Source organism: Narcine bancroftii, chromosome 6, assembly GCF_036971445.1.
Source record: "Narcine bancroftii isolate sNarBan1 chromosome 6, sNarBan1.hap1, whole genome shotgun sequence".
Classification (NCBI taxonomy): Eukaryota; Metazoa; Chordata; class Chondrichthyes; order Torpediniformes; family Narcinidae; genus Narcine; species Narcine bancroftii.
This window is the reverse complement of record NC_091474.1, coordinates 31,029,859-31,051,951: the sequence shown is the minus strand read 5'-3', so window position 1 is coordinate 31,051,951 and position 22,093 is coordinate 31,029,859. Positions and strand designations below refer to the sequence as shown.

The window sequence follows — 22,093 nt, the reverse complement described above, 5'->3', positions numbered from 1 at the left end:
ATAAGTACTCATTTCTTTTTGGCTTTTTGGTAACTGAGTAAACAGCAAGAAAAATTGAAGGATCACACATTTTCTAGTATTTTGTGAATTAATGAACAAATAAAACACTTTTTGGCATTATGTTTCCACAGGCTTTGTTAAACAAAAACATTATTGAACACTTATTATATTCTTATGAATGAGTTAATTCAGAATCCGAATCAATTTTCATGAACAAGTCTTGAAATCTGGTGTTTTTGCGGCAGCAATCATAGTGTAAACATTCATATTATAAAACGTCGTACAACATTACTATATAAAAACGTAAGTGCACAGAAAGTAAGGCAGTGTCTTTGGTTCATTGATTATTCAGCTGCCCTTGTGCCATTGAGTGCTTGTCTTTAGGCTCCTGTACCTTTTTCCCCAATGGTAGCAGAGTGAAGAGGGTGTGGCCTGGGTGGTGGGGGTGTTTGAGGATAGAGGCTGGTTTTTTAAGACACCGCCTCATGTAGATGTCCTCGTTGGAGTGAAGTCTGGTGCCTGTGATGTCGCAGGCCGAGTTAACAACCCTCTGGAGTTTATTCTTGTCCTGAGAGTTGGAGCCTCCATACCAGGCAGTGTTGCAACCAGTCAGAATGCCCTCCATGGTACACCTGTAGAAGTTTACGAGAGTCTTCGGTGACATACCGAATCTCCTAAGACACCTCACTACGCATAGCCATTGGCGTGTGTTCTTTTTAACTCACCAGCCTTCAACTTTTGCCAGGTTTGTTTCTGTTAGACCACATTTTTCCTGCAAAAAGTAGGAGGGTTTTTTCCAAGTCGTCAGACTGCTAGTCTACAATGCTCAATAATCAAGCACGTTTGTAATTGAACATATCCATAACAAATCTTAACTATTGCACAAATCAGTCCTCCACTCCCACAAGACAAACAAGCTCTCCATTTCTTTCTAATTATGTTAATTTATTTGCTGAATTTTATATCTTGTTCCACCCTCGACTTCTTGTTGGAAAACATTAAGCTAGTTAAAAGGACTTATCTTACCAAGCCTCCAAGTATTTTCAACCATGCGTTTTATGTAAAAAAATAATTCTCATGGATAGCTACTGAATAATTAATGTCATTGTTTTTAACATTGTAAACATGCTCGTTTTAATGTGGTTGACCTTGATATCAAGCTACAGAGCTTTCTGATAATTCATTACTGAGAAATTTTAAATTTAGACACATAGTATAGTAACAAGTCCTTCTGGCCCATGAGCCCGTGCTGTACAAATGCACCATTTGACCTACAAAACCTGTATGTTTTTGAATATTTAAATTTAAGGCTGTTGTATAATGAGGAAAAAAATCAAACCAGCTGAAAAGAAAATATTTGCCCAGAAGGCAAAACGAAATGTGCTCATCTCAGCTGCATTTGAGATATGCTAATTGATATTAAAGTTCTGAACACTAGCAATACGCGAGCGCTTGCTAAAACTGGATCCTCCTGTTGAATCTCAGTGGCACTCACAGAGTATAAAAGTGGAAAGTATATGGATCGATGCCTCTTTTGAGCATATTAATTTTGTCATTTTTATTCTGAATTTTATACTTCCTTCCACATGTTCTTCAACAGCTTCTATTCCTTTCCGTTTATCCCAGTGCAACTGTGATTGCTTATCACGTAGTCACTCCCCACTCATTTCCTGTTTTTCCCCAGCCCAGAAACATCACAACTTGGTTAGAATACTGTTGGTTTAATAACAGAAATTTTAAAAAACTATTTGGGCAAAAGGAAGCAGGCTCAAATGTTTCACACAGATGGAACACAATGGACAGATAGGACATGTAAAGGTACAGAGAAAACATTTCAAAATACATTTGGAATACAAAGAAGGTAAATTAATGATGGATAAGGCAATAAGGGAGAGAGAGTGTAGTTAGAAAAGGGAAACACGGGAGTTGTAAAACTTTACATACCTTTGCTCTTTCTGGATTTTAAATGCAATTTTCTCATCAGGTAATCAAATCTCCACATGTCTTCAGATGGAGGAAAAGAAGAATAGAAAGAGACAGAATGATGAAAAAAAAGTACAAAAGAATAAAAAGAGACAAGAAGCATACAACTTTCTCCACTCCATTTAAAGAAATGCCCAAATATTAAGTATTCCACTCCCACAGTTTTCAAATGTTCTGCTATTTTTCAAAGATTTTGGTTCTTCAGGACAATGTGTGTGACCCATCTTACAACATTGACCTGGGCCGGATTGTGCAATATCGAGATCTAACTGTTTGCATTAAGTATTACCTCAAAGTGTCAGTAATTTCTCAGTAATAAAGTGTCAATTGCATTATCAACAGAGGGTAAACCAATGCCAAAAATGCCTGCTGAATTTTCCAGAACCATGCAGTTTGACTAGAAATGCTCACCATTACAATTTATGCTCAAAACAAGTGGTTTTTTTGGCACAGAAAAAGAAACAGCATGCCACATTCAAATTCCGAGCAATTATCTCAATTCATTAATACTGTCATAAGATATTATAAAACTGTGAATATTCAATAATTGATTCTCCTTTTAGACAGAGCATGACAGATACATTAAAATCATGCTTTCCCTGTTCTGTTCCTCACAAATTAATTGTGCTGACTTTTTTTTTGCAACATCAATAAAAATACGCTTAGCAACTGATATCAAACATGTCTTCTACTTGATTTCAAGTAACAATATCAGTTTCAATAGCTTTAAATATTATTTCATAAGTTCAATGCACTGGATGGAATTTTTAGTGTTTGTTAAGTTAGTAAATATTAATTGCCATCTTGTGTCACTCCAGCACCCCAGTCATTGAGTCATGGAGAGATACACCCCAGAAACTGTCCCTCCAGCCCTATGAGTCTGCCCTGACTATCAGCCACCTATTAACGCTAATCCTTTTATAAACATTTTTTTTTTTAAATTCTCACATTCTTATTTCTTCTCCCCAGATTCTATCACTCAACTGTACATGAAAAGCAAATGGCAATAACTAACCTACCAACCCACACATTGTTGAGATATGGGAAGAAACCAGAGTACCAGGGGAAATCAACATGCTCACAGGAATACAGGAAAACTCCGTCCATTTACACTAATAGTAAATCAATTCTATTTTATTCTCCCCTCATTGCCATTGACTCCCACCAGATTACACTTTCCATTATGTACCAGGAGTAATTTTTAATGACCAATTAATCTATTAACCCATGACTTTAGGATGTAGGTGAAAATCAGAGCACATGGAGGAAACCCATGTGGTAACGGGAAATGTACAAACTCAATCGAGGCTGGAGATCAGGATTGAACTTGTATCCCTGGAGCTGTAAGGCAGCAGCTCCTCTCGCTATACACACCTAGTAGGTATTATATTTACTGTGCACTATAACATTTTTTGATAATTAAAAACAATAAGTCATAATAAGTCAAAAGCAATTACCATTTTGAAAATGTACATTATTTATTTAAAATTGATGACTAAAATTTTTGTGAAGCACAAAAGGGAATGATGTGGCATGTTCTTTTGTTATAGGAAAAATATTGACACCGAACTCCCAATTAGACTTGCCCTGATAACAAAGTTTGTTTATTTAACTTTGCCATAATACCAGTTAGGGAGTGTGTCACTAAACCTCTCAGTGTCAAGACCAGGACATAATGTAGCATATCTTTCACGAAGGAGTGAAAAGAAGCAATGCACGTTATAATCTACCAACCCTTCAACAATGTGCAACCACAGTTGTTTTTAAAAATGATCATGCAGCTGAAAAATTCCAGCTTTGAATTCTCAAATCTGCTTTACTATTAAAATCTCTTCCTCATTTTTCCACACATCACAGAATCATATAGCACAGAAATAGGTCTTTTGAAAGCCTCATCTGTGCTGATAATGCTCATCCATGCATTTCACATTTGCTTGCATTAGGCCCATATCCTTTCCTCTCAAGTACATATCCAAACAACTTTTAAATATTGTTTACTCATCTGCCTCTACCAACTTTTCTGGAAGATCATTCCAGTTATTCAAGATATTCTGTGTGAAAACTTACCTGATTTTTAAATTAACCTTAGACCTGTGCACTGCCTCAGGGAAAAAAAAATGATTTTGACTCTCTATCTTATCAACACCCCTCATGATTTTATTTACCTCTATAAGGTGAGCACACAGCCTCCCACATTCCAGTGAGGATAAACCCAGCCAATCCAATCTCTCTTTATTTGTACAATCCTTCATTTCAGGCCACAACCTGGTCTATCCTCTGCCTTCTTTTTAATGCTATCACATCCTTCGAACAATGAAGCAGCCATAACTGCACACAGTAAGTGCAGTCCAATCAAAGTTTTATCAGCTCCATCCTGGCATCCTAACTTTTATATTTAATGCCTTTATCTCACAAGACAAATGTACAAAATGCTTTCTTTTCATTACCTTTTCATCTAAGCTGCTGTTTTCAGGAAGCTATGGACTTATACCATAAGGTCTCTCTGTACATTAATATTCCTAAAGTCTCTGTCATTTGTTCGATATATCCTTCCAGAATTTGACTTTCCAGGTGCATTACTTCACATTCTTCCTGGACTGAATTCCATCTGCCTCTGCATCACCCAGCTTTCTTGCTAATCTATTTTCTGTTGTATCCTTTGATAACTTTCCTTGCTATTCACGACTCCACTAATTTTTGTGTTGTCTGCAGGCTTACTAATTATACCACCTGCATTCTCATTCAAATCACTTATAAATAATTACAGCCAACAAAGTTTTCTACATCATCCCTACATCACCCCACTTGTTTCAGCTTTCCAGTCAGGAAAAAAAAATCACCCTTCTACCACTACCATCTATCTCTGATCATCAAGGAATTTTGGATCCAGTTTACCAACACGCATCAGATCATCTTCCATGTGGAATTTTTCCAAAGCTTTAATTTTGTCCCAGAAATTTCCTTCCACTCTTGACTTTCTAGGCTCTTATTTTTGGATTATCCTTAAAACCATCCTTTGGATCCTTCTCTCACCTTTTGATGCATAGTATCTCCTACTTTGGCTTGATATTTAGCTTACAGGCTTTAAGACTTCTAGATCTGTCTATAAGGATGGTACATGATAGCCAACGATGTGAATTGATGCTTTGCACTTCCATTCTGCACCCCAAAAATCTAGACTCCACACTTTCAAAGGCATGGTTTGACTTCATGTCTGAATTGTCCTTCCACTTGAGCGATCTCAGTCAGGTAATAGAGAGTGGTGCAGCTGGTAGAGTGTCTACCTTGTTATAATGTTATAGTGCACAGTAAATATAATACCTATTAGGGGTGTATAGCAAGAGGAGCTGCTGTCTTACAGCTCCAGGGATACAAGTTCAATCCTGATCTCCAGCCTCAATGGAGTTTGTACATTTACCCTGTTACCACATGGGTTTCCTCCATGTGCTCTGATTTTCACAAACATCCCAAAGTCTTGGGTTAATAGATTAATTGGTCATTAAAAATATTCCTGGTACATAATGGAAAGTGTAATCTGGTGGGAGTCAATGGCAATGAGGGGAGAATAAAATAGAATTGTTTTCTTCTTCTTTCTTCTTTGGCTTGGCTTCGCGGACGAAGATTTATGGAGGGGGTAAATGTCCACGTCAGCTGCAGACTCGTTTGTGGCTGATAAGTCCGATGCGGGACAGGCAGACACGGTTGCAGCGGTTGCAGGGGAAAATTGGTTGGTTGGGGTTGGGTGTTGGGTTTTTCCTCCTTTGCCTTTTGTCAGTGAGGTGGGCTCTGCAGTCTTCTTCAAAGGAGGTTGCTGCCCGCCAAACTGTGAGGCGCCAAGATGCACGGTTTGAGGCGATATCAGCCCATTGGCGGTGGTCAATGTGGCAGGCACCAAGAGATTTCTTTAGGCAGTCCTTGTACCTTTTCTTTGGTGCACCTCTGTCACGGTGGCCAGTGGAGAGCTCGCCATATAACACGATCTTGGGAAGGCGATGGTCCTCCATTCTGGAGACGTGACCCACCCAGCGCAGCTGGATCTTCAGCAGCGTGGACTCGATGATGTCGGCCTCTGCCATCTTGAGTACTTCGACGTTAGGGATGAAGGCGCTCCAATGAATGTTGAGGATGGAGCGGAGACAACGCTGGTGGAAGCATTCTAGGACCCGTAGGTGATGCCGGTAGAGGACCCATGATTCGGAGCCGAACAGGAGTGTGGGTATGACAACGGCTCTGTATTCGCTTATCTTTGTGAGGTTTTTCAGTTGGTTGTTTTTCCAGACTCTTTTGTGTAGTCTTCCAAAGGCGCTATTTGCCTTGGCGAGTCTGTTGTCTACCTCGTTGTCGATCCTTGCATCTGATGAAATGGTGCAGCCGAGATAGGTAAACTGGTTGACCGTTTTGAGTTTTGTGTGCCCGATGGAGATGTGGGGGGGCTGGTAGTCATGGTGGGGAGCTGGCTGATGGAGGACCTCAGTTTTCTTCAGGCTGACTTCCAGGCCAAACATTTTGGCAGTTTCCGCAAAACAGGACGTCAAGCGCTGTTTTACTATTTACTATTAGTGTAAATGGGAGGTTGATGATTGGCATAGATGTGGTTGGATGAACTCCTGTGCTGCATGACTTTAACTATTAATTAGGTTTAACATTTCCACTGTACGTTAACAGATGTGTTATATGCACTGGAACTCTAGGTATCATCCATGGGAACATAATAGTAATGGTCACTCATCTGAGTGCTACTGATACTAAAGTAACCCAGAACTACCTGTCACATGGCCAGGTAGTCTGCGACTAAACTGGCTCCCCCACCAGGCTTGCCTGGTGCGAAGGGTGGCGAGATACTCTGTAGGATGAAAAGCAAGACCTGCCAAAGGGCAGATGAACCCTTTGGTAGGGTCAACGGCCATCTAAAAAACACATGCAGTGAAGCCTGGGAAGGGCATCCCTTCTAGCGAATCTTGGTCCGATGATTCACTGCAACAGAACTTCCCCCCAGCCATCTTGGATCTCACCGAACCCCTGGATCCAGGAGGAAATGTCGAGAGGGTGCGTCTGGACCTGTGCAACCCCTACTCACCTAAATCCATTCACGCACATACTGTTCCTTTCTGAAGAGTGGGGTATCCTCATATCAAACCTCACAAACTGTCTGAAAGGAACCATCATCATCCTATGGGAAGGATAGCCAGAAGAGAAGAATTCCCACTGTAGTCTTTGACCAACAATACCCTGATAATCTGCAAAGATCATTGTCTTCTTAATCTGATACATTTCCATTGTTCTCTTGACATCTTCAGAGGGAATTAGATCTATTTCTTCAGTATAAGGGAATTAGGGGTTATGGACAGAAGGCGGGGACGGGGTACTGAACTTTAAGATCAGCCATGATCTCATTGAATGGCGGAGCAGGCTCGAAGGGCCGAATGACCTACTCCTGCTCCTATCTCCTATGTTTATAGGTTTCTATGACTCATGTTGAAAATCAGAATATACCATCATGATCAAGTCACGAAATTCAGGGTTTTGCGACACCATTCTATTGCAAACATTCGAGTTACCAACAACGGTTTTTTTTAAAAACTACCAAATACATTTTTATTTTGGCTTCTGACACCATGAATTGAATGCTTGAACATTCGGCTGTTGCTCAAGGCAATATAGGTTCACAAGAAAATCTGCTCAGTGAATGTCCAAAAAAGCTCAGGTTTCACTGAGTGAAATCAGGCTGAAAGAATTGCACAATTATGAAAGAATGGGGACTGAGCCGGCAATACCTCTCATGCAAATAGGCATCTCAAGATACCGATTCATAATGTTTACTTATAGATCAGTAAAGCAAACAATGGAGGATTCATAAGTTCTTTACAAGAGTTGATGACCAGGATATTGATATTTAAAGCTTGTACTCTGTGCTAATGGGTTAACACTCAATTTTCAAGTTTATATTGCAGAAATTTGTCTATTGAGGTGGACAGCTATTGATCATGTTAACTATTAACAATGTATTTGCTGTGATCTACAAACCTATTGAGAGTACTATATAGGATTCATTAGTTACAGTGTTTTGAACTGTTTACAAAGAACACTAGAGACATTTATTGGTGAAGGACTGGTATTGCATGTCAGAAATAGACTGCAATAGATGTCTGAAAATCCAGACTGCTCAGGGATTGGGTCAGTCTAGATTTTTGGATTTTCCAGATTCTTGTTCAGTACTTTTAAAATTCAAATTGAAGGAGGAATAAAGAAGAGATGAACAGGTACATTTTGATAGTTTTTGGACTTCTACTGAATACTACTCTATGTTGGTTTTCTCAGAATAAAAATATTCATGCTCATGGATTTTAGTCTACCTTTATAAATCAGCCCTGGTGCAGCATAATTCTTGTACAAGGACAATTTCAAATTTACGGTAATAAATTCTTTTTTAAAAAAAATAGTTTCATTTCAGTTACTTCAAAAACACCTAACAACTGAGGAAAAAATGGCCTCAAACCATAGAGTAGAAATAAAGAATAATGCAGTAAGTTTATATTACTTCCTTTGATGGAAGTAATATGCTGAGAATACCCATTTTCAACATCCAATTTACCATGTTTGGGAATGCCACGTCGGAGGTTAATGCTTTTAAATTAAAGCCAGAGATTCTTCATGAAAAAAAAGTATCCCTTTTTATATTGTCGTTTTAGTTTGTTACACTTGTTAGATATCACCATGAAATCTGATAGCATTACTTGCCTGTTGCGGGAAACAAATCAATAAAAGCAGTTGATGTGAACATGAAGTGGTGCTGCAAGTGGAACAAACTCATCATTCATGCATCCTACACCTAAAACCATTTCTTCCCCAAACACTCTACAATATACTGCTGCCTCAGATCTCCAGGGACTTATGCCACTCCTGACCTGGAATGCCTGCCTCTGCAGTTTCCATGTTTTCTCCATGATTTCCTCCAAAGTTCCTTTCTGCACTACAAAGATGTACAGGTCAATTAACCAGCTCATGGATGTTCTGCTGCAGACCAGTGGCCGAAAGAATCAAAAGGTTCATATGTGAGAGATAGAATAAATGGAGGGAAGTAAAATTGGATGAATGGGATTGCTATTCTTGGAGGTGAAAAGGATTTTTGATGACTGAATGACATATTATAAGATGAGCTACCAACTGTCAAAGCCATAGGTGATAAATTCTGTTTCAAATCTATGGAAGGTATTTCATTATTACTTTGGAAGTATTAGATTGGATAAGTTCTAGTGAACCGGTGAGGACTTGAAAGGCCGACATGGCCTGTTTCCGCTCCGTAAAAGGTTATATGGTTATATGGTTATGGTTATATGGTTATAAGAAAACCATGCAGAGTTTAAACAGGTGGACAAATTTGCAGCTGTTCCCTTGCCATTCTAATTCTCAGTGCCCAGCCTGGGAGATCGAGAATACTGGTCATCATGAACAGATCAGTGTGTGTGGTGTCTATATGGAGTGGCTTTACCACCCAGCTGCTTACCTGCCCTGGCTCACCACGTACTCAGTCACACATGTCTTAAGGACAAGGTGTCAACTATCAGTATACAAATTGGCCAGTAAAACAGCCTTCTACCAGGTGAAAATGATGGGAAACTAGTTTTGTACATTGATGGTCTCTCCACCATAAAACCTAATGCCCCCTTGTAATCCAGGTTGATTCCAATCTTTTATCATGAGATCTCTTAAGGTGATGTCAGCAGCTAGGATGAAAGTACCTGCCATTAGCTGGTGCTGTTTGGACCTCAGAGATTTTGACATCTTCCCACCTTGATGGGAACGATTTGTGAGAGCTAGATAAGCTGTGATCATCAAATGATCTCTCGTCTACAACAGCAGTAATATCTAACTCACACCAAAGTATACATACATCAACCCCAAATCAGTTGATGTTGAAAAATGTTTTTGATCTCCAACTCAATCTATATGCAAAAATTAGAAAAATAATTTCTCCATTGTTGCATCAGATTTTATTTACAGGATCATAAATATATTTTAAGGTGCAGAGACTGAACTGTGTATGTGACACTGCAGGTATTTTAAATTGATTGTGGGTTTAACACCATATGAAGTACAATGTGCTTTAAGAGTTGTAAATTCAAGTTAAAATTTGTTGATGTCAACTTACTGTTGGCTGGCTATCCAACAGATCTGTTCTAAATCTGGCATTCGGATCAATCAGCTTCAAAATCCAAAGGTTCAAATCATAGACCAAGCAAATAATGCTATAAAAATCTTGTAGATAAAGCTTGAACGTACCAGCTTCATTCTTATCTTGGACTGAATTTTGTGCAGCACTTTGCAGAGTCTGGCCGTTCTGAATAACCACAGCATCAGTTTCATCCTGAGAAAGAAAAATGTCTAATTATCAAAAGATAAATCCAAAGTTTGCATGATTAATTGCAATGTCAGTAACTTTTTCTGATTATGAAGTGCATACATGGACAATTTAAGAACAACATCCAAACAAAGAGAATGAACATGTGTATAAATATAGAAGGCACATTTCACTGAGTTAAAAATGTCTGATAATCATGAATGAGAAAGTCATATGTAAATTATTAGATTATCCACACCAGTGTAATAAATTCTGTATTCACCAGCTCCCATCAGTTCACATTCACTGATTATTATCTTCTTGAAAGAATTAAACACTTTTGAGTGAAAAAGCAAATTGTACAGAGGATGTGGAGAGGCTGTAGAAGGATATAGTTAAGTTAGATGAGTGGTCAAAGGTCTGGCAGATGAAGTACAATGTTGGTAAGTGAGAAGTCATCCATTTTAGTAGGAAAAATAGAAGAGCAGATTATTATTTAAATGGTGAAAAACTGCAGCATGCTGTAGTGTAGAAGGACTTGGGAGTGGTTGTGCATGAATTGTAAAAAGTTGGGTTGCAGGTACAACAAGTTATTAAGAAGGCAAATGGAATGTTGGCCTTCATCGCTAGAGGAATTGAATTCAAAAGCAGGGAGGACATGCTGTAACTATACAACATACTGGTGAGGCAACGCCTGGAATACTGTGTGCAGTTCTAGTCTCCATACTTGAGGAATGATATACTGGCCTTGAAGGCAGTCCAGAGGAGGTTCACCAGGTTGATTCTGGAAATAAGGGGGTTGATCTATGAGGAAAGATTAAATCACCTGGGATTATACTCACTTAAATTCAGAAGAATGAGAGGAGATCTTATAGAAACATATCGTTAAGATAGAGGCAGGAAAATTGTTTTCACTGGTAGGGGACACAGCCTCAAGATTCAAGGGAGTAGATTGAAGACAGAGATGAGGAAAAATGTCTTTCCCAGAGAGTAATTAATCGGTCAAATTCTCTACTCAGGGAGCAGTTGAGGCGACTTCATTTAACATATAAGGTTCAGTATGATAGATTTTTACATAAAAAAGGAATTAAGGGATATGGGGAAACAGCAGGTCAGTGGTGTTGATCATCTTTGATCTTATTGATGGGCTGAATGGCCAGCTCCTGCTCCTATTTCTTATGTTCTTATGTATTGTATATGTTTATTAGGAATTGTATAATCTTAAAACAGATATCAGAAGTCTGCTGGAACTTCCAAAAAACTCATCAAGAATTAAGAATTAATCTCCTTGATCCAAAATAGATCTCACTCACACACAAACACTGGAGTGTTACGATTATAATGTAATCAATGTTATTGCCAATATGTCAAAATCAAAATGAAGGTCCTTGCAGTGCGAAAACAAAATCTCAATCTCTCTGTTGCTTTAGCTTTATAAGAGCGCAGTTAATCTCCCTGAGGAAGGCCAAAGAACAAATTGTCACATTGTGATTTATGTTTATAGTTTCACAAGACTATATCCAACAGTAAAAACAATTATGAATTCATGGAACTGTTTAACTTCCCTATTCCAGCTGGAAATTTCACTAAAGTACATCTTATCATTTACAATGTAAAAACGCAGAGCTATTTACAGAGTGTTGTAGAAAGGTTTGGCCAATAATGATCTCACTCTATTCCATAGCCATTCAAGTCCAGACAAAAACAAGAATCCAATGTCATTATAAAATAATTGTGTTGTTTAGGGTGCTTAATCTCATAACATGGAGCAGCAAAAACTAAAAAGCATATTTTATTATCATCTGACTGTACATAACAGTTTCCCCTGACCTCAGTGCACACACATATTCAACACACAGCACATACAATCACATATATATGGTATCGGCACTTGTGGGGATTGCTAGATGCTGGATAAGTGAATTTTCCAGTTAATTGAGATTGCGTGTTGCCTGATTGATGAACTAGCTGCTAGGGCATTCGTATTTTTTAACCATTTATTTTCCACATTTTTTTGGCTGGTTACTTGAATTCTGGATAATAGGGATTATACTATCTATTTAAAAGTATTTACTCAGTTACAGGATACTGTTCATTAATCTCATAGCCTGCGGGAAGAAGTTATTTTCCAGCTGGCAGTTCTGATTTTGATTTTTCTGTACATCCTTCCTGATGCTAGCAAGTCAAAGATACTGTGTGAAGGATCCTTAACAATTCTTAAACAACACTCCCAGTGAATGTCATGAATAAAGGGAAGGGAAAAATATTCTTGATCATTTGGATGATCCTTGTGGCAGGCTGCACCAAAGGAAAACACAGGCCCAATACTGTTTGGGGCAACACAGCTTTATTTCACTCACATAAAGATCTAGCTGTGCTTGCAGTGATCCCGGAGAGCGAGAGAGAGAACACGGTCAGGACCTTGATCTTGTACCATGGACCCACTGGGCCCACCTGGTGGTCGGATGTCATTAGGCCCAGGTGCCATGTCTCTAGGCCACCTGTTGGCCGAGTGATGTACTGCAGCGGATCGTCACAATCCTCTGTATTGACCACTGGTCCGATGCTTTGCAGCCAGAAAGAAACACTCTCATTTGTGCTCCTATAAAATTTTATCAGAATGGGGTCAGCAGCATTGCCTTCCTTAACCTCCTTTGGAAGTGTTGGAGCTGCTCACCTTCCTCGTGGGGGAAGGTGTTGTTGGTGCAAGATCAGACTAAATTCAAAAATCTTAATGAGATAAAGCTCCCATAAGTTTTTTTTTTCTGTTCAATTGTAATGTGCTTCCTAGAAATGATGATTTCATTATTAATGAAAGAAAAATTGGAGATAAAAGAACTTTTCAAAGAATAGAGTGGACCTGAAATATAGTTGCCAAGAAAAGGGGATGGAGAGAGATAATCTGGGGTGGGATGAGTCATTTAATATGCTGGCTGCTTTTCCAAAGCACCAGGAGTGAAAGTTGGAGTGGAAGGAGGGAAAGAGATATATGCGATGACCTGTGCTACATTCACAATCCACTGCAGTTTCTTCCAGTCTTGGGCAGAGCGGCTCCCTGTAATCAGCAGGAATGCATCCCGACTCGATGCTACTAGTTGTCAAGGGATGCAGGTGACATGCTAAATCTCCTCAGGCCTGAGGAAGTAGAGGCGCTGGCGCACTTTCTTAGCCTCTGCATCAACATGGATGTAACAGAACATGGTACTGGAGATGTTAACCCACAGAACCTTCAAGCTGTACTGTCTCCACCCCAGCATGATTGATGCGGACCAAGCAGCAAGCTCTGCCCCTCTTCCAGATCTATAACCAGCTTCTTGTTCTTGAAAAGAGAGGTTATTATCCTGGCACCAATTCACTAGGCCCTCTGTCTCCCTTCTGTACTTGGACTCATTGGACTCACCGTCCCTGGTGTCACCCACAAATTTATAGATGGAGTTAAGAGGTGTTTAGTTGGTAAGGGAGCATCATGGCAAAGTACACAGCCCTGTGGGGCCTCGGTGTTGAGAGTAATCGTGGAGAAGGTTTTGTCACTGGGAGGAGTCACGTGATGGAGTAGTGGCCGGACAGTGAACTCCAGCCCTCTCCAGAAAAGTCGAAAAAAATAAAGGAAAGCACAAAGGCACAAAAATAAAAATTAAAATAAAGTGAATATAAAGGTGGAAAGAAGATGGCGACAAAAAAAGAAAAACCGAAACCAACGAGAAGAGAGGAAGAGAAGACAACGGAAGAAGAAGGAGAAGGCCTTACCTGTTCGAAGAGGCCCGCGGTGGAGAGAGAAACCCGCTCCCTCAGGTCGGTAGAAAGTGGACTACAAAAATGGCTCGCTGAGCCGAGGAAAAGTGTGCATGCAAAAAAACACACCGACGGGAGGGGCGACCAGCTGGGGAGTCGATCTCCGCAGCCGGCAATGACAGCTGCAGAACAGCAACAGCAAGAGGAGAACATAGAAGACAATGAAAACAAGAAAGAAGAGAAGAAAAAGACAACAAAGAAACAACAGATGGCCAACCCAGAGGAAGAAGAAGAGGAAGAGGAAGAGTACAGTGAAATGGAAGAAGGGAAAGGCAAGACACTGGAAATACTTTCTCTTATTAAAGAATACATGGATTCATTTAAAGAATGGCAAGCACAAGAATTTAGTGATTTAAGAAGAAGAATAAACAGTACAGAAGAGAAAGTGAATAAAATCGATATGACCATAGCAGAAATAGGAAAAAGAATGGACAAGGTGGAAGAACGAGAAGCAGCAGTAGAGATGGATGTAGAGGACTTAAAAAAGAAATTAGAGGAATCTAATAAAAAAGTTAAAGAGACACAAGAGCTGTTAGCTCAGAAAATAGATATAATGGAAAATTATAACAGCAGAAATAACATAAAGATAGTGGGCCTTAAGGAAGATGAAGAAGGCAAGAATATGAGAGAGTTTATAAAAGATTGGATCCCCAGGATCTTAGGATGTCCAGAACTACAGCAAGAAATGGAAATAGAAAGGGCACAGAGAGCATGAGCCTTGAAACCACAACCACAACAAAAGCCAAGATCTATTTTAGTAAAATTCCTAAGATATACTACAAGAGAAAAGATACTGGAGAAAACAATGGAGAAAGTAAGAGAGGACAACAAACCACTGGAGTACAAAGGGCGAAAAATCTTTATTTATCCAGATATAAGTTTTGAACTCCTGAAGAAGAGAAAGGAGTTCAATACAGCAAAGGCGATTTTATGGAAGAAAGAGTATAAATTTATACTAAAGCATCCAGCGGTATTGAAAATATTTATTCCAGGACAGCAAAACAGACTATTCTCGGATCCAGAGGAAGCAAGAAAATTTGCAGAACAATTACAAAATAGACTGAGAGATGAAGACGTGTAACGAGAGTACAGAAGACTGCGAACTAAAAAGACACATAAGTTTTGAACTCCTGAAGAAGAGGAAGGAGTTCAATACAGCAAAAACGATCTTATGGAAAAAGACTATTCTCGGATCCAGAGGAAGCAAGGAAATTTGCAGAACAACTACAGAACAAGCAGAGAGATGAAGACATGTAATAAGAGTAAAAATGACCACGATCTATATGTATGTGTGTAAAGGGGTATATGTGTGTGTGTATATATATATATATATATATATATATAGTGTGCATACATGAAGTGGGAGGCGGCGGCCCCAGTCCGGGCACAGGCAGAGCAGCAGCGGCCCCGGCCCCGGTCCGGGCGAAGGGTAGGCGGCGGCGGCCCCGATCTGGGCAGGAGCAAGGGGGAGACGGTGGCCCCGGCCTCGGTCGAGTGGGGCAGGCGGAGGCCCCGATCCGGGCAGAGAGTGGGAGGCGGCAGCCCCAGTCCAGGCACAGGGTGAGCTGCGGCGGCCTCGGCCCCGGTCCGGGCAGTATGGACCGACCTAGGAGGGGAGGCAGGCCCCTCCAGCCCAGGTAAGAAACCTGCATAGGAGAAGGCCACTCCGATATAAAACCTACGACCCAAGGACCTCGCTGCCACGTCCCAGCTTGCTTGGCCACGGCACACGAACCATGGGTGTAAAGGGTGGGGCCAGTACTGCGCGCACTGCACTCCACCTAAAAGCTCCTTTGCGCAGGCCCGAGGACAGGTCCACGTCCTCCCCCTCCACGTCCTCCCCCTCCACGTCCTCCCCCTCCACGTCCTCCCCCTCCACGTCCTCCCCCTCCACGTCCTCCCCCTCCACGTCCTCCCCCTCCACGTCCTCCCCCTCCACGTCCTCCCCCTCCACGTCCTCCCCCTCCACGTCCTCCCCCTCCACGTCCTCCCCCTCCACGTCCTCCCCCTCCACGTCCTCCCCCTCCACGTCCTCCCCCTCCACGTCCTCCCCCTCCACGTCCTCCCCCTCCACGTCCTCCCCCTCCACGTCCTCCCCCTCCACGTCCTCCCCCTCCACGTCCTCCCCCTCCACGTCCTCCCCCTCCACGTCCTCCCCCTCCACGTCCTCCCCCTCAAAAGATGCTCACAAACTCAAGATAGCATGCTGGAACATCAAAACCATGCTAGACAAGGCTGACAGCCACCGACCTGAACGTCGGTCTGCCCTCATTGCACATGAACTCCTCAGACTTGACATCGACATAGCCGCTCTCAGTGAAGTCCGCCTTGCAGATGTAGGCAGCCTCCAAGAACGCGGCGCGGGCTACACACTCTACTGGTCTGGCAAGCCTTCGGATGAACGACGCCTATCTGGTGTAGGCTTCATGGTCAAGAGCTTCATTGCCTCCAAACTCGAAAACCTTCCGACAGGCCTCTCGGACCGAATCATGTCCATGCGACTCCCCCTTCAAAACAAGCATCACATCACCCTCATCAGTGTCTATGCTCCAACCCTCCAGGCGGAACCAGCAGAAAAGGACAAGTTCTACACCGACCTGCGCAACCTCATTCAACGCACCCCTACAGCCAACAAGGTTGTCATCCTGGGCGACTTCAACGCTCGTGTCGGCAAAGACTCAGAAACCTGGCCAGGAATCCTGGGCAAGCATGGCGTCGGCAAGTGCAACGACAATGGGCGCCTCCTGTTGGAGCTCTGCGCAGAACAGCGGCTTGTCATTACAAACACCCTTTTTCAGCAGAGGGACAGCCTTAAGACCACCTGGATGCATCCCCGATCCAAACACTGGCACCTCCTTGACTACATCCTGGTGCGAGAAAGTGACAAACGAGATGTGCTCCACACCAGGGTCATGCCTAGCGCGGAATGCCACACTGACCACCGGCTGGTTCGCTGCAAGCTCAACCTTCACTTCAAGCTAAAGCCCAAGAACAATAAAGCCCCCAGAAAGAGGTTCAATGTTGGAAACCTGCAGTCAGACGAAGCGAGAGGAAACTTCCAGGCAAACCTCAAAGCAAAGCTCGACGTTGCAACCCGCCTCACGGACCCGTCCCCTGAAACTCTCTGGGATCAGTTGAAGACTACCATACTGCAATCCACTGAAGAGGTACTGGGCTTCTCCTCCAGGAAAAACAAGGACTGGTTTGACGAAAACAGCCAGGAAATCCAGGAGCTGCTGGCAAAGAAGCGAGCTGCCCACCAGGCTCACCTTACAAAGCCGTCCTGTCCAGAAAATAAACAAGCCTTCCGTCGCGCATGCAGCCATCTTCAGCGCAAACTCCGGGAGATCCAAAATGAGTGGTGGACTAGCCTCGCCAAACGAACCCAGCTCAGCGCGGACATTGGCGACTTCAGGGGTTTCTACGAGGCTCTAAAGGCTGTGTACGGCCCCTCACCCCAAGTCCAAAGCCCGCTGCGCAGCTCAGACGGCAAAGTCCTCCTCAGCGACAAGATCTCCATCCTCAACCGATGGTCAGAACACTTCCAATCTCTTTTCAGTGCCAACCGCTCAGTCCAAGATTCCGCCCTGCTCCAGCTCCCTCAACAGCCCCTAAGGCTAGAGCTGGATGAGGTTCTCACTCTGGATGAGACATATAAGGCAATCGAACAACTGAAAAGTGGCAAAGCAGTAGGTATGGATGGAATCCCCCCAGAGGTCTGGAAGGCTGGCGGCAAAACTCTGCATGCCAAACTGCATGAGTTTTTCAAGCTTTGTTGGGACCAAGGAAAACTGCCTCAGGAGCTTCGTGATGCCACCATCATCACCCTGTACAAAAACAAAGGCGAGAAATCAGACTGCTCAAACTACAGGGGAATCACGTTGCTCTCCATTGCAGGCAAAATCTTCGCTAGGATTCTACTAAATAGAATAATACCTAGTGTCACCGAGAATATTCTCCCAGAATCACAGTGCGGCTTTCGCGCAAACAGAGGAACTACTGACATGGTCTTTGCCCTCAGACAGCTCCAAGAAAAGTGCAGAGAACAAAACAAAGGACTCTACATCACCTTTGTTGACCTCACCAAAGCCTTCGACACCGTGAGCAGGAAAGGGCTTTGGCAAATACTAGAGCGCATCGGATGTCCCCCAAAGTTCCTCAACATGATTATCCAACTGCACGAAAACCAACAAGGTCGGGTCAGAAACAGCAATGAGCTCTCTGAACCCTTCTCCATTAACAATGGCGTGAAGCAAGGCTGTGTTCTCGCACCAACCCTCTTTTCAATCTTCTTCAGCATGATGCTGAACCAAGCCATGAAAGACCCCAACAACGAAGACGCTGTTTACATCCGGTACCGCACGGATGGCAGTCTCTTCAATCTGAGGCGCCTGCAAGCTCACACCAAGACACAAGAGAAACTTGTCCGTGAACTACTCTTTGCAGACGATGCCGCTTTAGTTGCCCATTCAGAGTCAGCTCTTCAGCGCTTGACGTCCTGCTTTGCGGAAACTGCCAAAATGTTTGGCCTGGAAGTCAGCCTGAAGAAAACTGAGGTCCTCCATCAGCCAGCTCCCCACCATGACTACCAGCCCCCCCCACATCTCCATCGGGCACACAAAACTCAAAACGGTCAACCAGTTTACCTATCTCGGCTGCACCATTTCATCAGATGCAAGGATCGACAATGAGATAGACAACAGACTCGCCAAGGCAAATAGCGCCTTTGGAAGACTACACAAAAGAGTCTGGAAAAACAACCAACTGAAAAACCTCACAAAGATAAGCGTATACAGAGCCATTGTCATACCCACACTCCTGTTCGGCTCCGAATCATGGGTCCTCTACCGGCACCACCTACGGCTCCTAGAACGCTTCCACCAGCGTTGTCTCCGCTCCATCCTCAACATCCATTGGAGCGCTTTCATCCCTAACGTCGAAGTACTCGAGATGGCAGAGGTCGACAGCATCGAGTCCATGCTGCTGAAGATCCAGCTGCGCTGGATGGGTCACGTCTCCAGAATGGAGGACCATCGCCTTCCCAAGATCGTGTTATATGGCGAGCTCTCCACCGGCCACCGTGACAGAGGTGCACCAAAGAAAAGGTACAAGGACTGCCTAAAGAAATCTCTTGGTGCCTGCCACATTGACCACCGCCAGTGGGCTGATAACGCCTCAAACCGTGCATCTTGGCGCCTCACAGTTTGGCGGGCAGCAACCTCCTTTGAAGAAGACCGCAGAGCCCACCTCACTGACAAAAGGCAAAGGAGGAAAAACCCAACACCCAACCCCAACCAACCAATTTTCCCCTGCAACCGCTGCAACCGTGTCTGCCTGTCCCGCATCAGACTTGTCAGCCACAAACAAGCCTGCAGCTGACGTGGACTTTTTACCCCCTCCATAAATCTTCGTCCGCGAAGCCAAGCCAAAGATACATGGAGGTATCCGTATTTAGAGGAAAATATATAGAGTATAGACAAGAATTAATAAGGGAGGGAAATGGAATAGAGGGAATAAGGAGGGAATTAAAAGAGTGACCTTTGTTACATATGAAAATTGAAATCTTTTCTGGGGGGTGCTGGGTGGGGAGGAGTTACGGTCACTGCAAAATCAGCTGACGTTTGCGAGTGAATTCACAAATCCAAATGGAGAGGGGAGATGTGGTTGTCCGACAAGGGATAAAGGACAACTCAGGAGGGGAAGGGGAGATTGGGGTTAAAGAAGATAGAAATAGGAGAATAGGGAAAATGTTTGATGTTTTAGAAATGTTGTCTTATAAAGTGTTCAAAACAAGAAAGCAGAAATGGATAAGAAAGAAAGATAATGATGGAGAAACGGAAAGGGAAGATAAACAAAGTATAAAATGGCTACGCTGAACTATATGACTTTAAATATTAACGGAATACATAACCAAATTAAAAGGAAGAAACTGCCAAATTTACTCAAAAAAGAAAAAATTGATATAGCATTTGTGCAAGAAACACATTTAACTGAATTGGAGCACAAGAAATTAAAGAGAGATTGGGTAGGACACGTAACAGCAGTATCGTATAATTCAAAAGCAAGAGGAGTAGCTATATTAATTAGTAAAAATGTGCCATTTAAAATAGAAGAGGAAATAATAGATCCAGCAGGGAGATATGTAATGACAAAATGTCAGATATATTCGGAGTTTTGGAATCTACTCAATGTATATTCACCTAACGAAGAAGATCAAAAGTTTATGCAAGATATTTTTTTGAAGATAGCAGATACGCAAGGGAACATATTAATAGGAGGGGATTTCAACCTGAATTTGGACTCAAATATGGACAAAACTGGGGAAAAAATTAACAGAAAGAACAAAGTAACCAAATTTATAATTAAATCGATGGAAGAAATGCAACTTTTGGATATATGGAGGAAACAACACCCAAAGGAAAAGGAATATTCATATTACTCGGCTAGACATAAAACATACTCAAGAATAGACGTATTTTTGTTATCAGCTCGTATGCAAGATAGAGTAAGAAAAACAGAATATAAAGCTAGAATATTATCAGACCATTCACCCTTAATATTGACCGCAGAGCCCACCTCACTGACAAAAGGCAAAGGATGAAAAACCGAACACCCAACCCCAACCAACCAATTTTCCCCTGCAGCCGCTGCAACCGTGTCTGCCTGTCCTGCATCGGACTTGTCAGCCACAAACGAGCCTGCAGCTGACGTGGACTTTTACCCCCTCCATAAATCTTCGTCCGCGAAGCCAAGCCAAAGAAAGAAAGTTAGAAGACATCCCTCCAAGAATGTATAGATGGAGATTAAACCCCATGTTACTCAAAAGGCAGGATTTTAGAGAATTTATTGAAAGACAAATTAAAATGTATTTTGAAATAAATACGAAATCAGTGAAAGATAAGTTTATACTATGGGATGCAATGAAAGCATTCATTAGAGGGCAAATAATAAGTTATGTAACCAAGATGAAAAAGGACTATAATCAGGAAACAGAGCAGTTGGAAAGGGAAATAGTAAATATAGAAAAAGAATTAGCAATGAAGGAAGATACAACTAAAAGAAGAGAATTGGCAGATAAAAAATAAAATATGAAACACTACAAACATATAAGGTGGAGAAGAATATAATGAAGACAAAACAGAAATATTATGAACTAGGTGAAAAAATGCACAAAATTCTAGCATGGCAGCTTAAGACAGAACAAGCTAAGAAAATGGTATTGGCATCAAGGAAAAAAGACAAACAAATCACATATAATCCAAAGGAGATCAAGGAAAACTTTAGAGAATTCTATGAACAATTATACCAAACTGAAAACGAAGGGAAAGAAGGGAAAATAGATGAATTTCTAACTAAAATTGAACGACCAAAACTACAAATAGAGAAACAAAATAAATTAACAGAGCCATTTGGAATAGTAGAAATACAAGAGATAATAAAAAAATTACCAAATAATAAGACACCAGGAGAGGATGGATTCCCAATAGAATTCTATAAAACATTTTCTTCTTCTTTGGCTTGGCTTCGCGGACGAAGATTTATGGAGGGGGTAAAAAGTCCACGTCAGCTGCAGGCTCGTTTGTGCTGACATTTAAAGATTTATTAATTCCACCCCTCCTGGAAGTAATCAACCAGATTGATAAAACACAAAGCTTACCAGATTCATGTAAAACAGCAATAATTACAGTAATACTAAAGCAAGGGAAAGATCCACTCGCACCAGCGTCATATAGACCAATATCTTTACTTAACACAGATTATAAAATAATAGCTAAACTATTAGCAAACAGATTAGCAGAGTATGTACCGAAAATGGTAAATCTAGATCAAACTGGATTTATTAAAAAAAGACACACAACAGACAATATTTGTAAATTTATTAACTTAATTCATGCAGTAGAAGGGAGTAAAGCGCCAACAGTAGCAGTTGCTTTAGATGCAGAGAAGGCCTTTGACAGAGTAGAATGGAATTATTTGTTC

At 41.9% G+C, this 22,093-nt stretch overlaps 1 protein-coding gene and 1 long non-coding RNA gene across 10 annotated transcripts in view; one reads left to right on the top strand and one right to left on the bottom strand.

The window, feature by feature from the left end:
- The window catches only part of LOC138735926 (uncharacterized), a 196,388-nt gene extending 193,740 nt beyond the window's left edge, over positions 1-2,648 (top strand). For all 5 annotated transcript variants that reach the window (XR_011340002.1, XR_011340003.1, XR_011339999.1 and 2 more), the window contains one exon: positions 1,985-2,648. This is a non-coding gene — a long non-coding RNA (uncharacterized lncRNA). The remainder of the gene's footprint in view (positions 1-1,984) is intronic.
- bcas1 (brain enriched myelin associated protein 1) overlaps positions 1-22,093 on the bottom strand; it is a 129,422-nt gene that overhangs the window by 78,714 nt on the left and 28,615 nt on the right. For 3 of the 5 annotated variants that reach the window (XM_069884600.1, XM_069884596.1, XM_069884597.1), the window contains exons 3-4: positions 10,264-10,348; positions 1,945-2,004 (exon numbers count right to left, since the gene is read on the bottom strand). In XM_069884600.1, the coding sequence (XP_069740701.1) occupies positions 1,945-2,004; positions 10,264-10,348 (145 nt within the window). The remainder of the gene's footprint in view (positions 1-1,944; positions 2,005-10,263; positions 10,349-22,093) is intronic. The other 2 variants (XM_069884598.1, XM_069884599.1) reach the window with 1 other exon arrangement.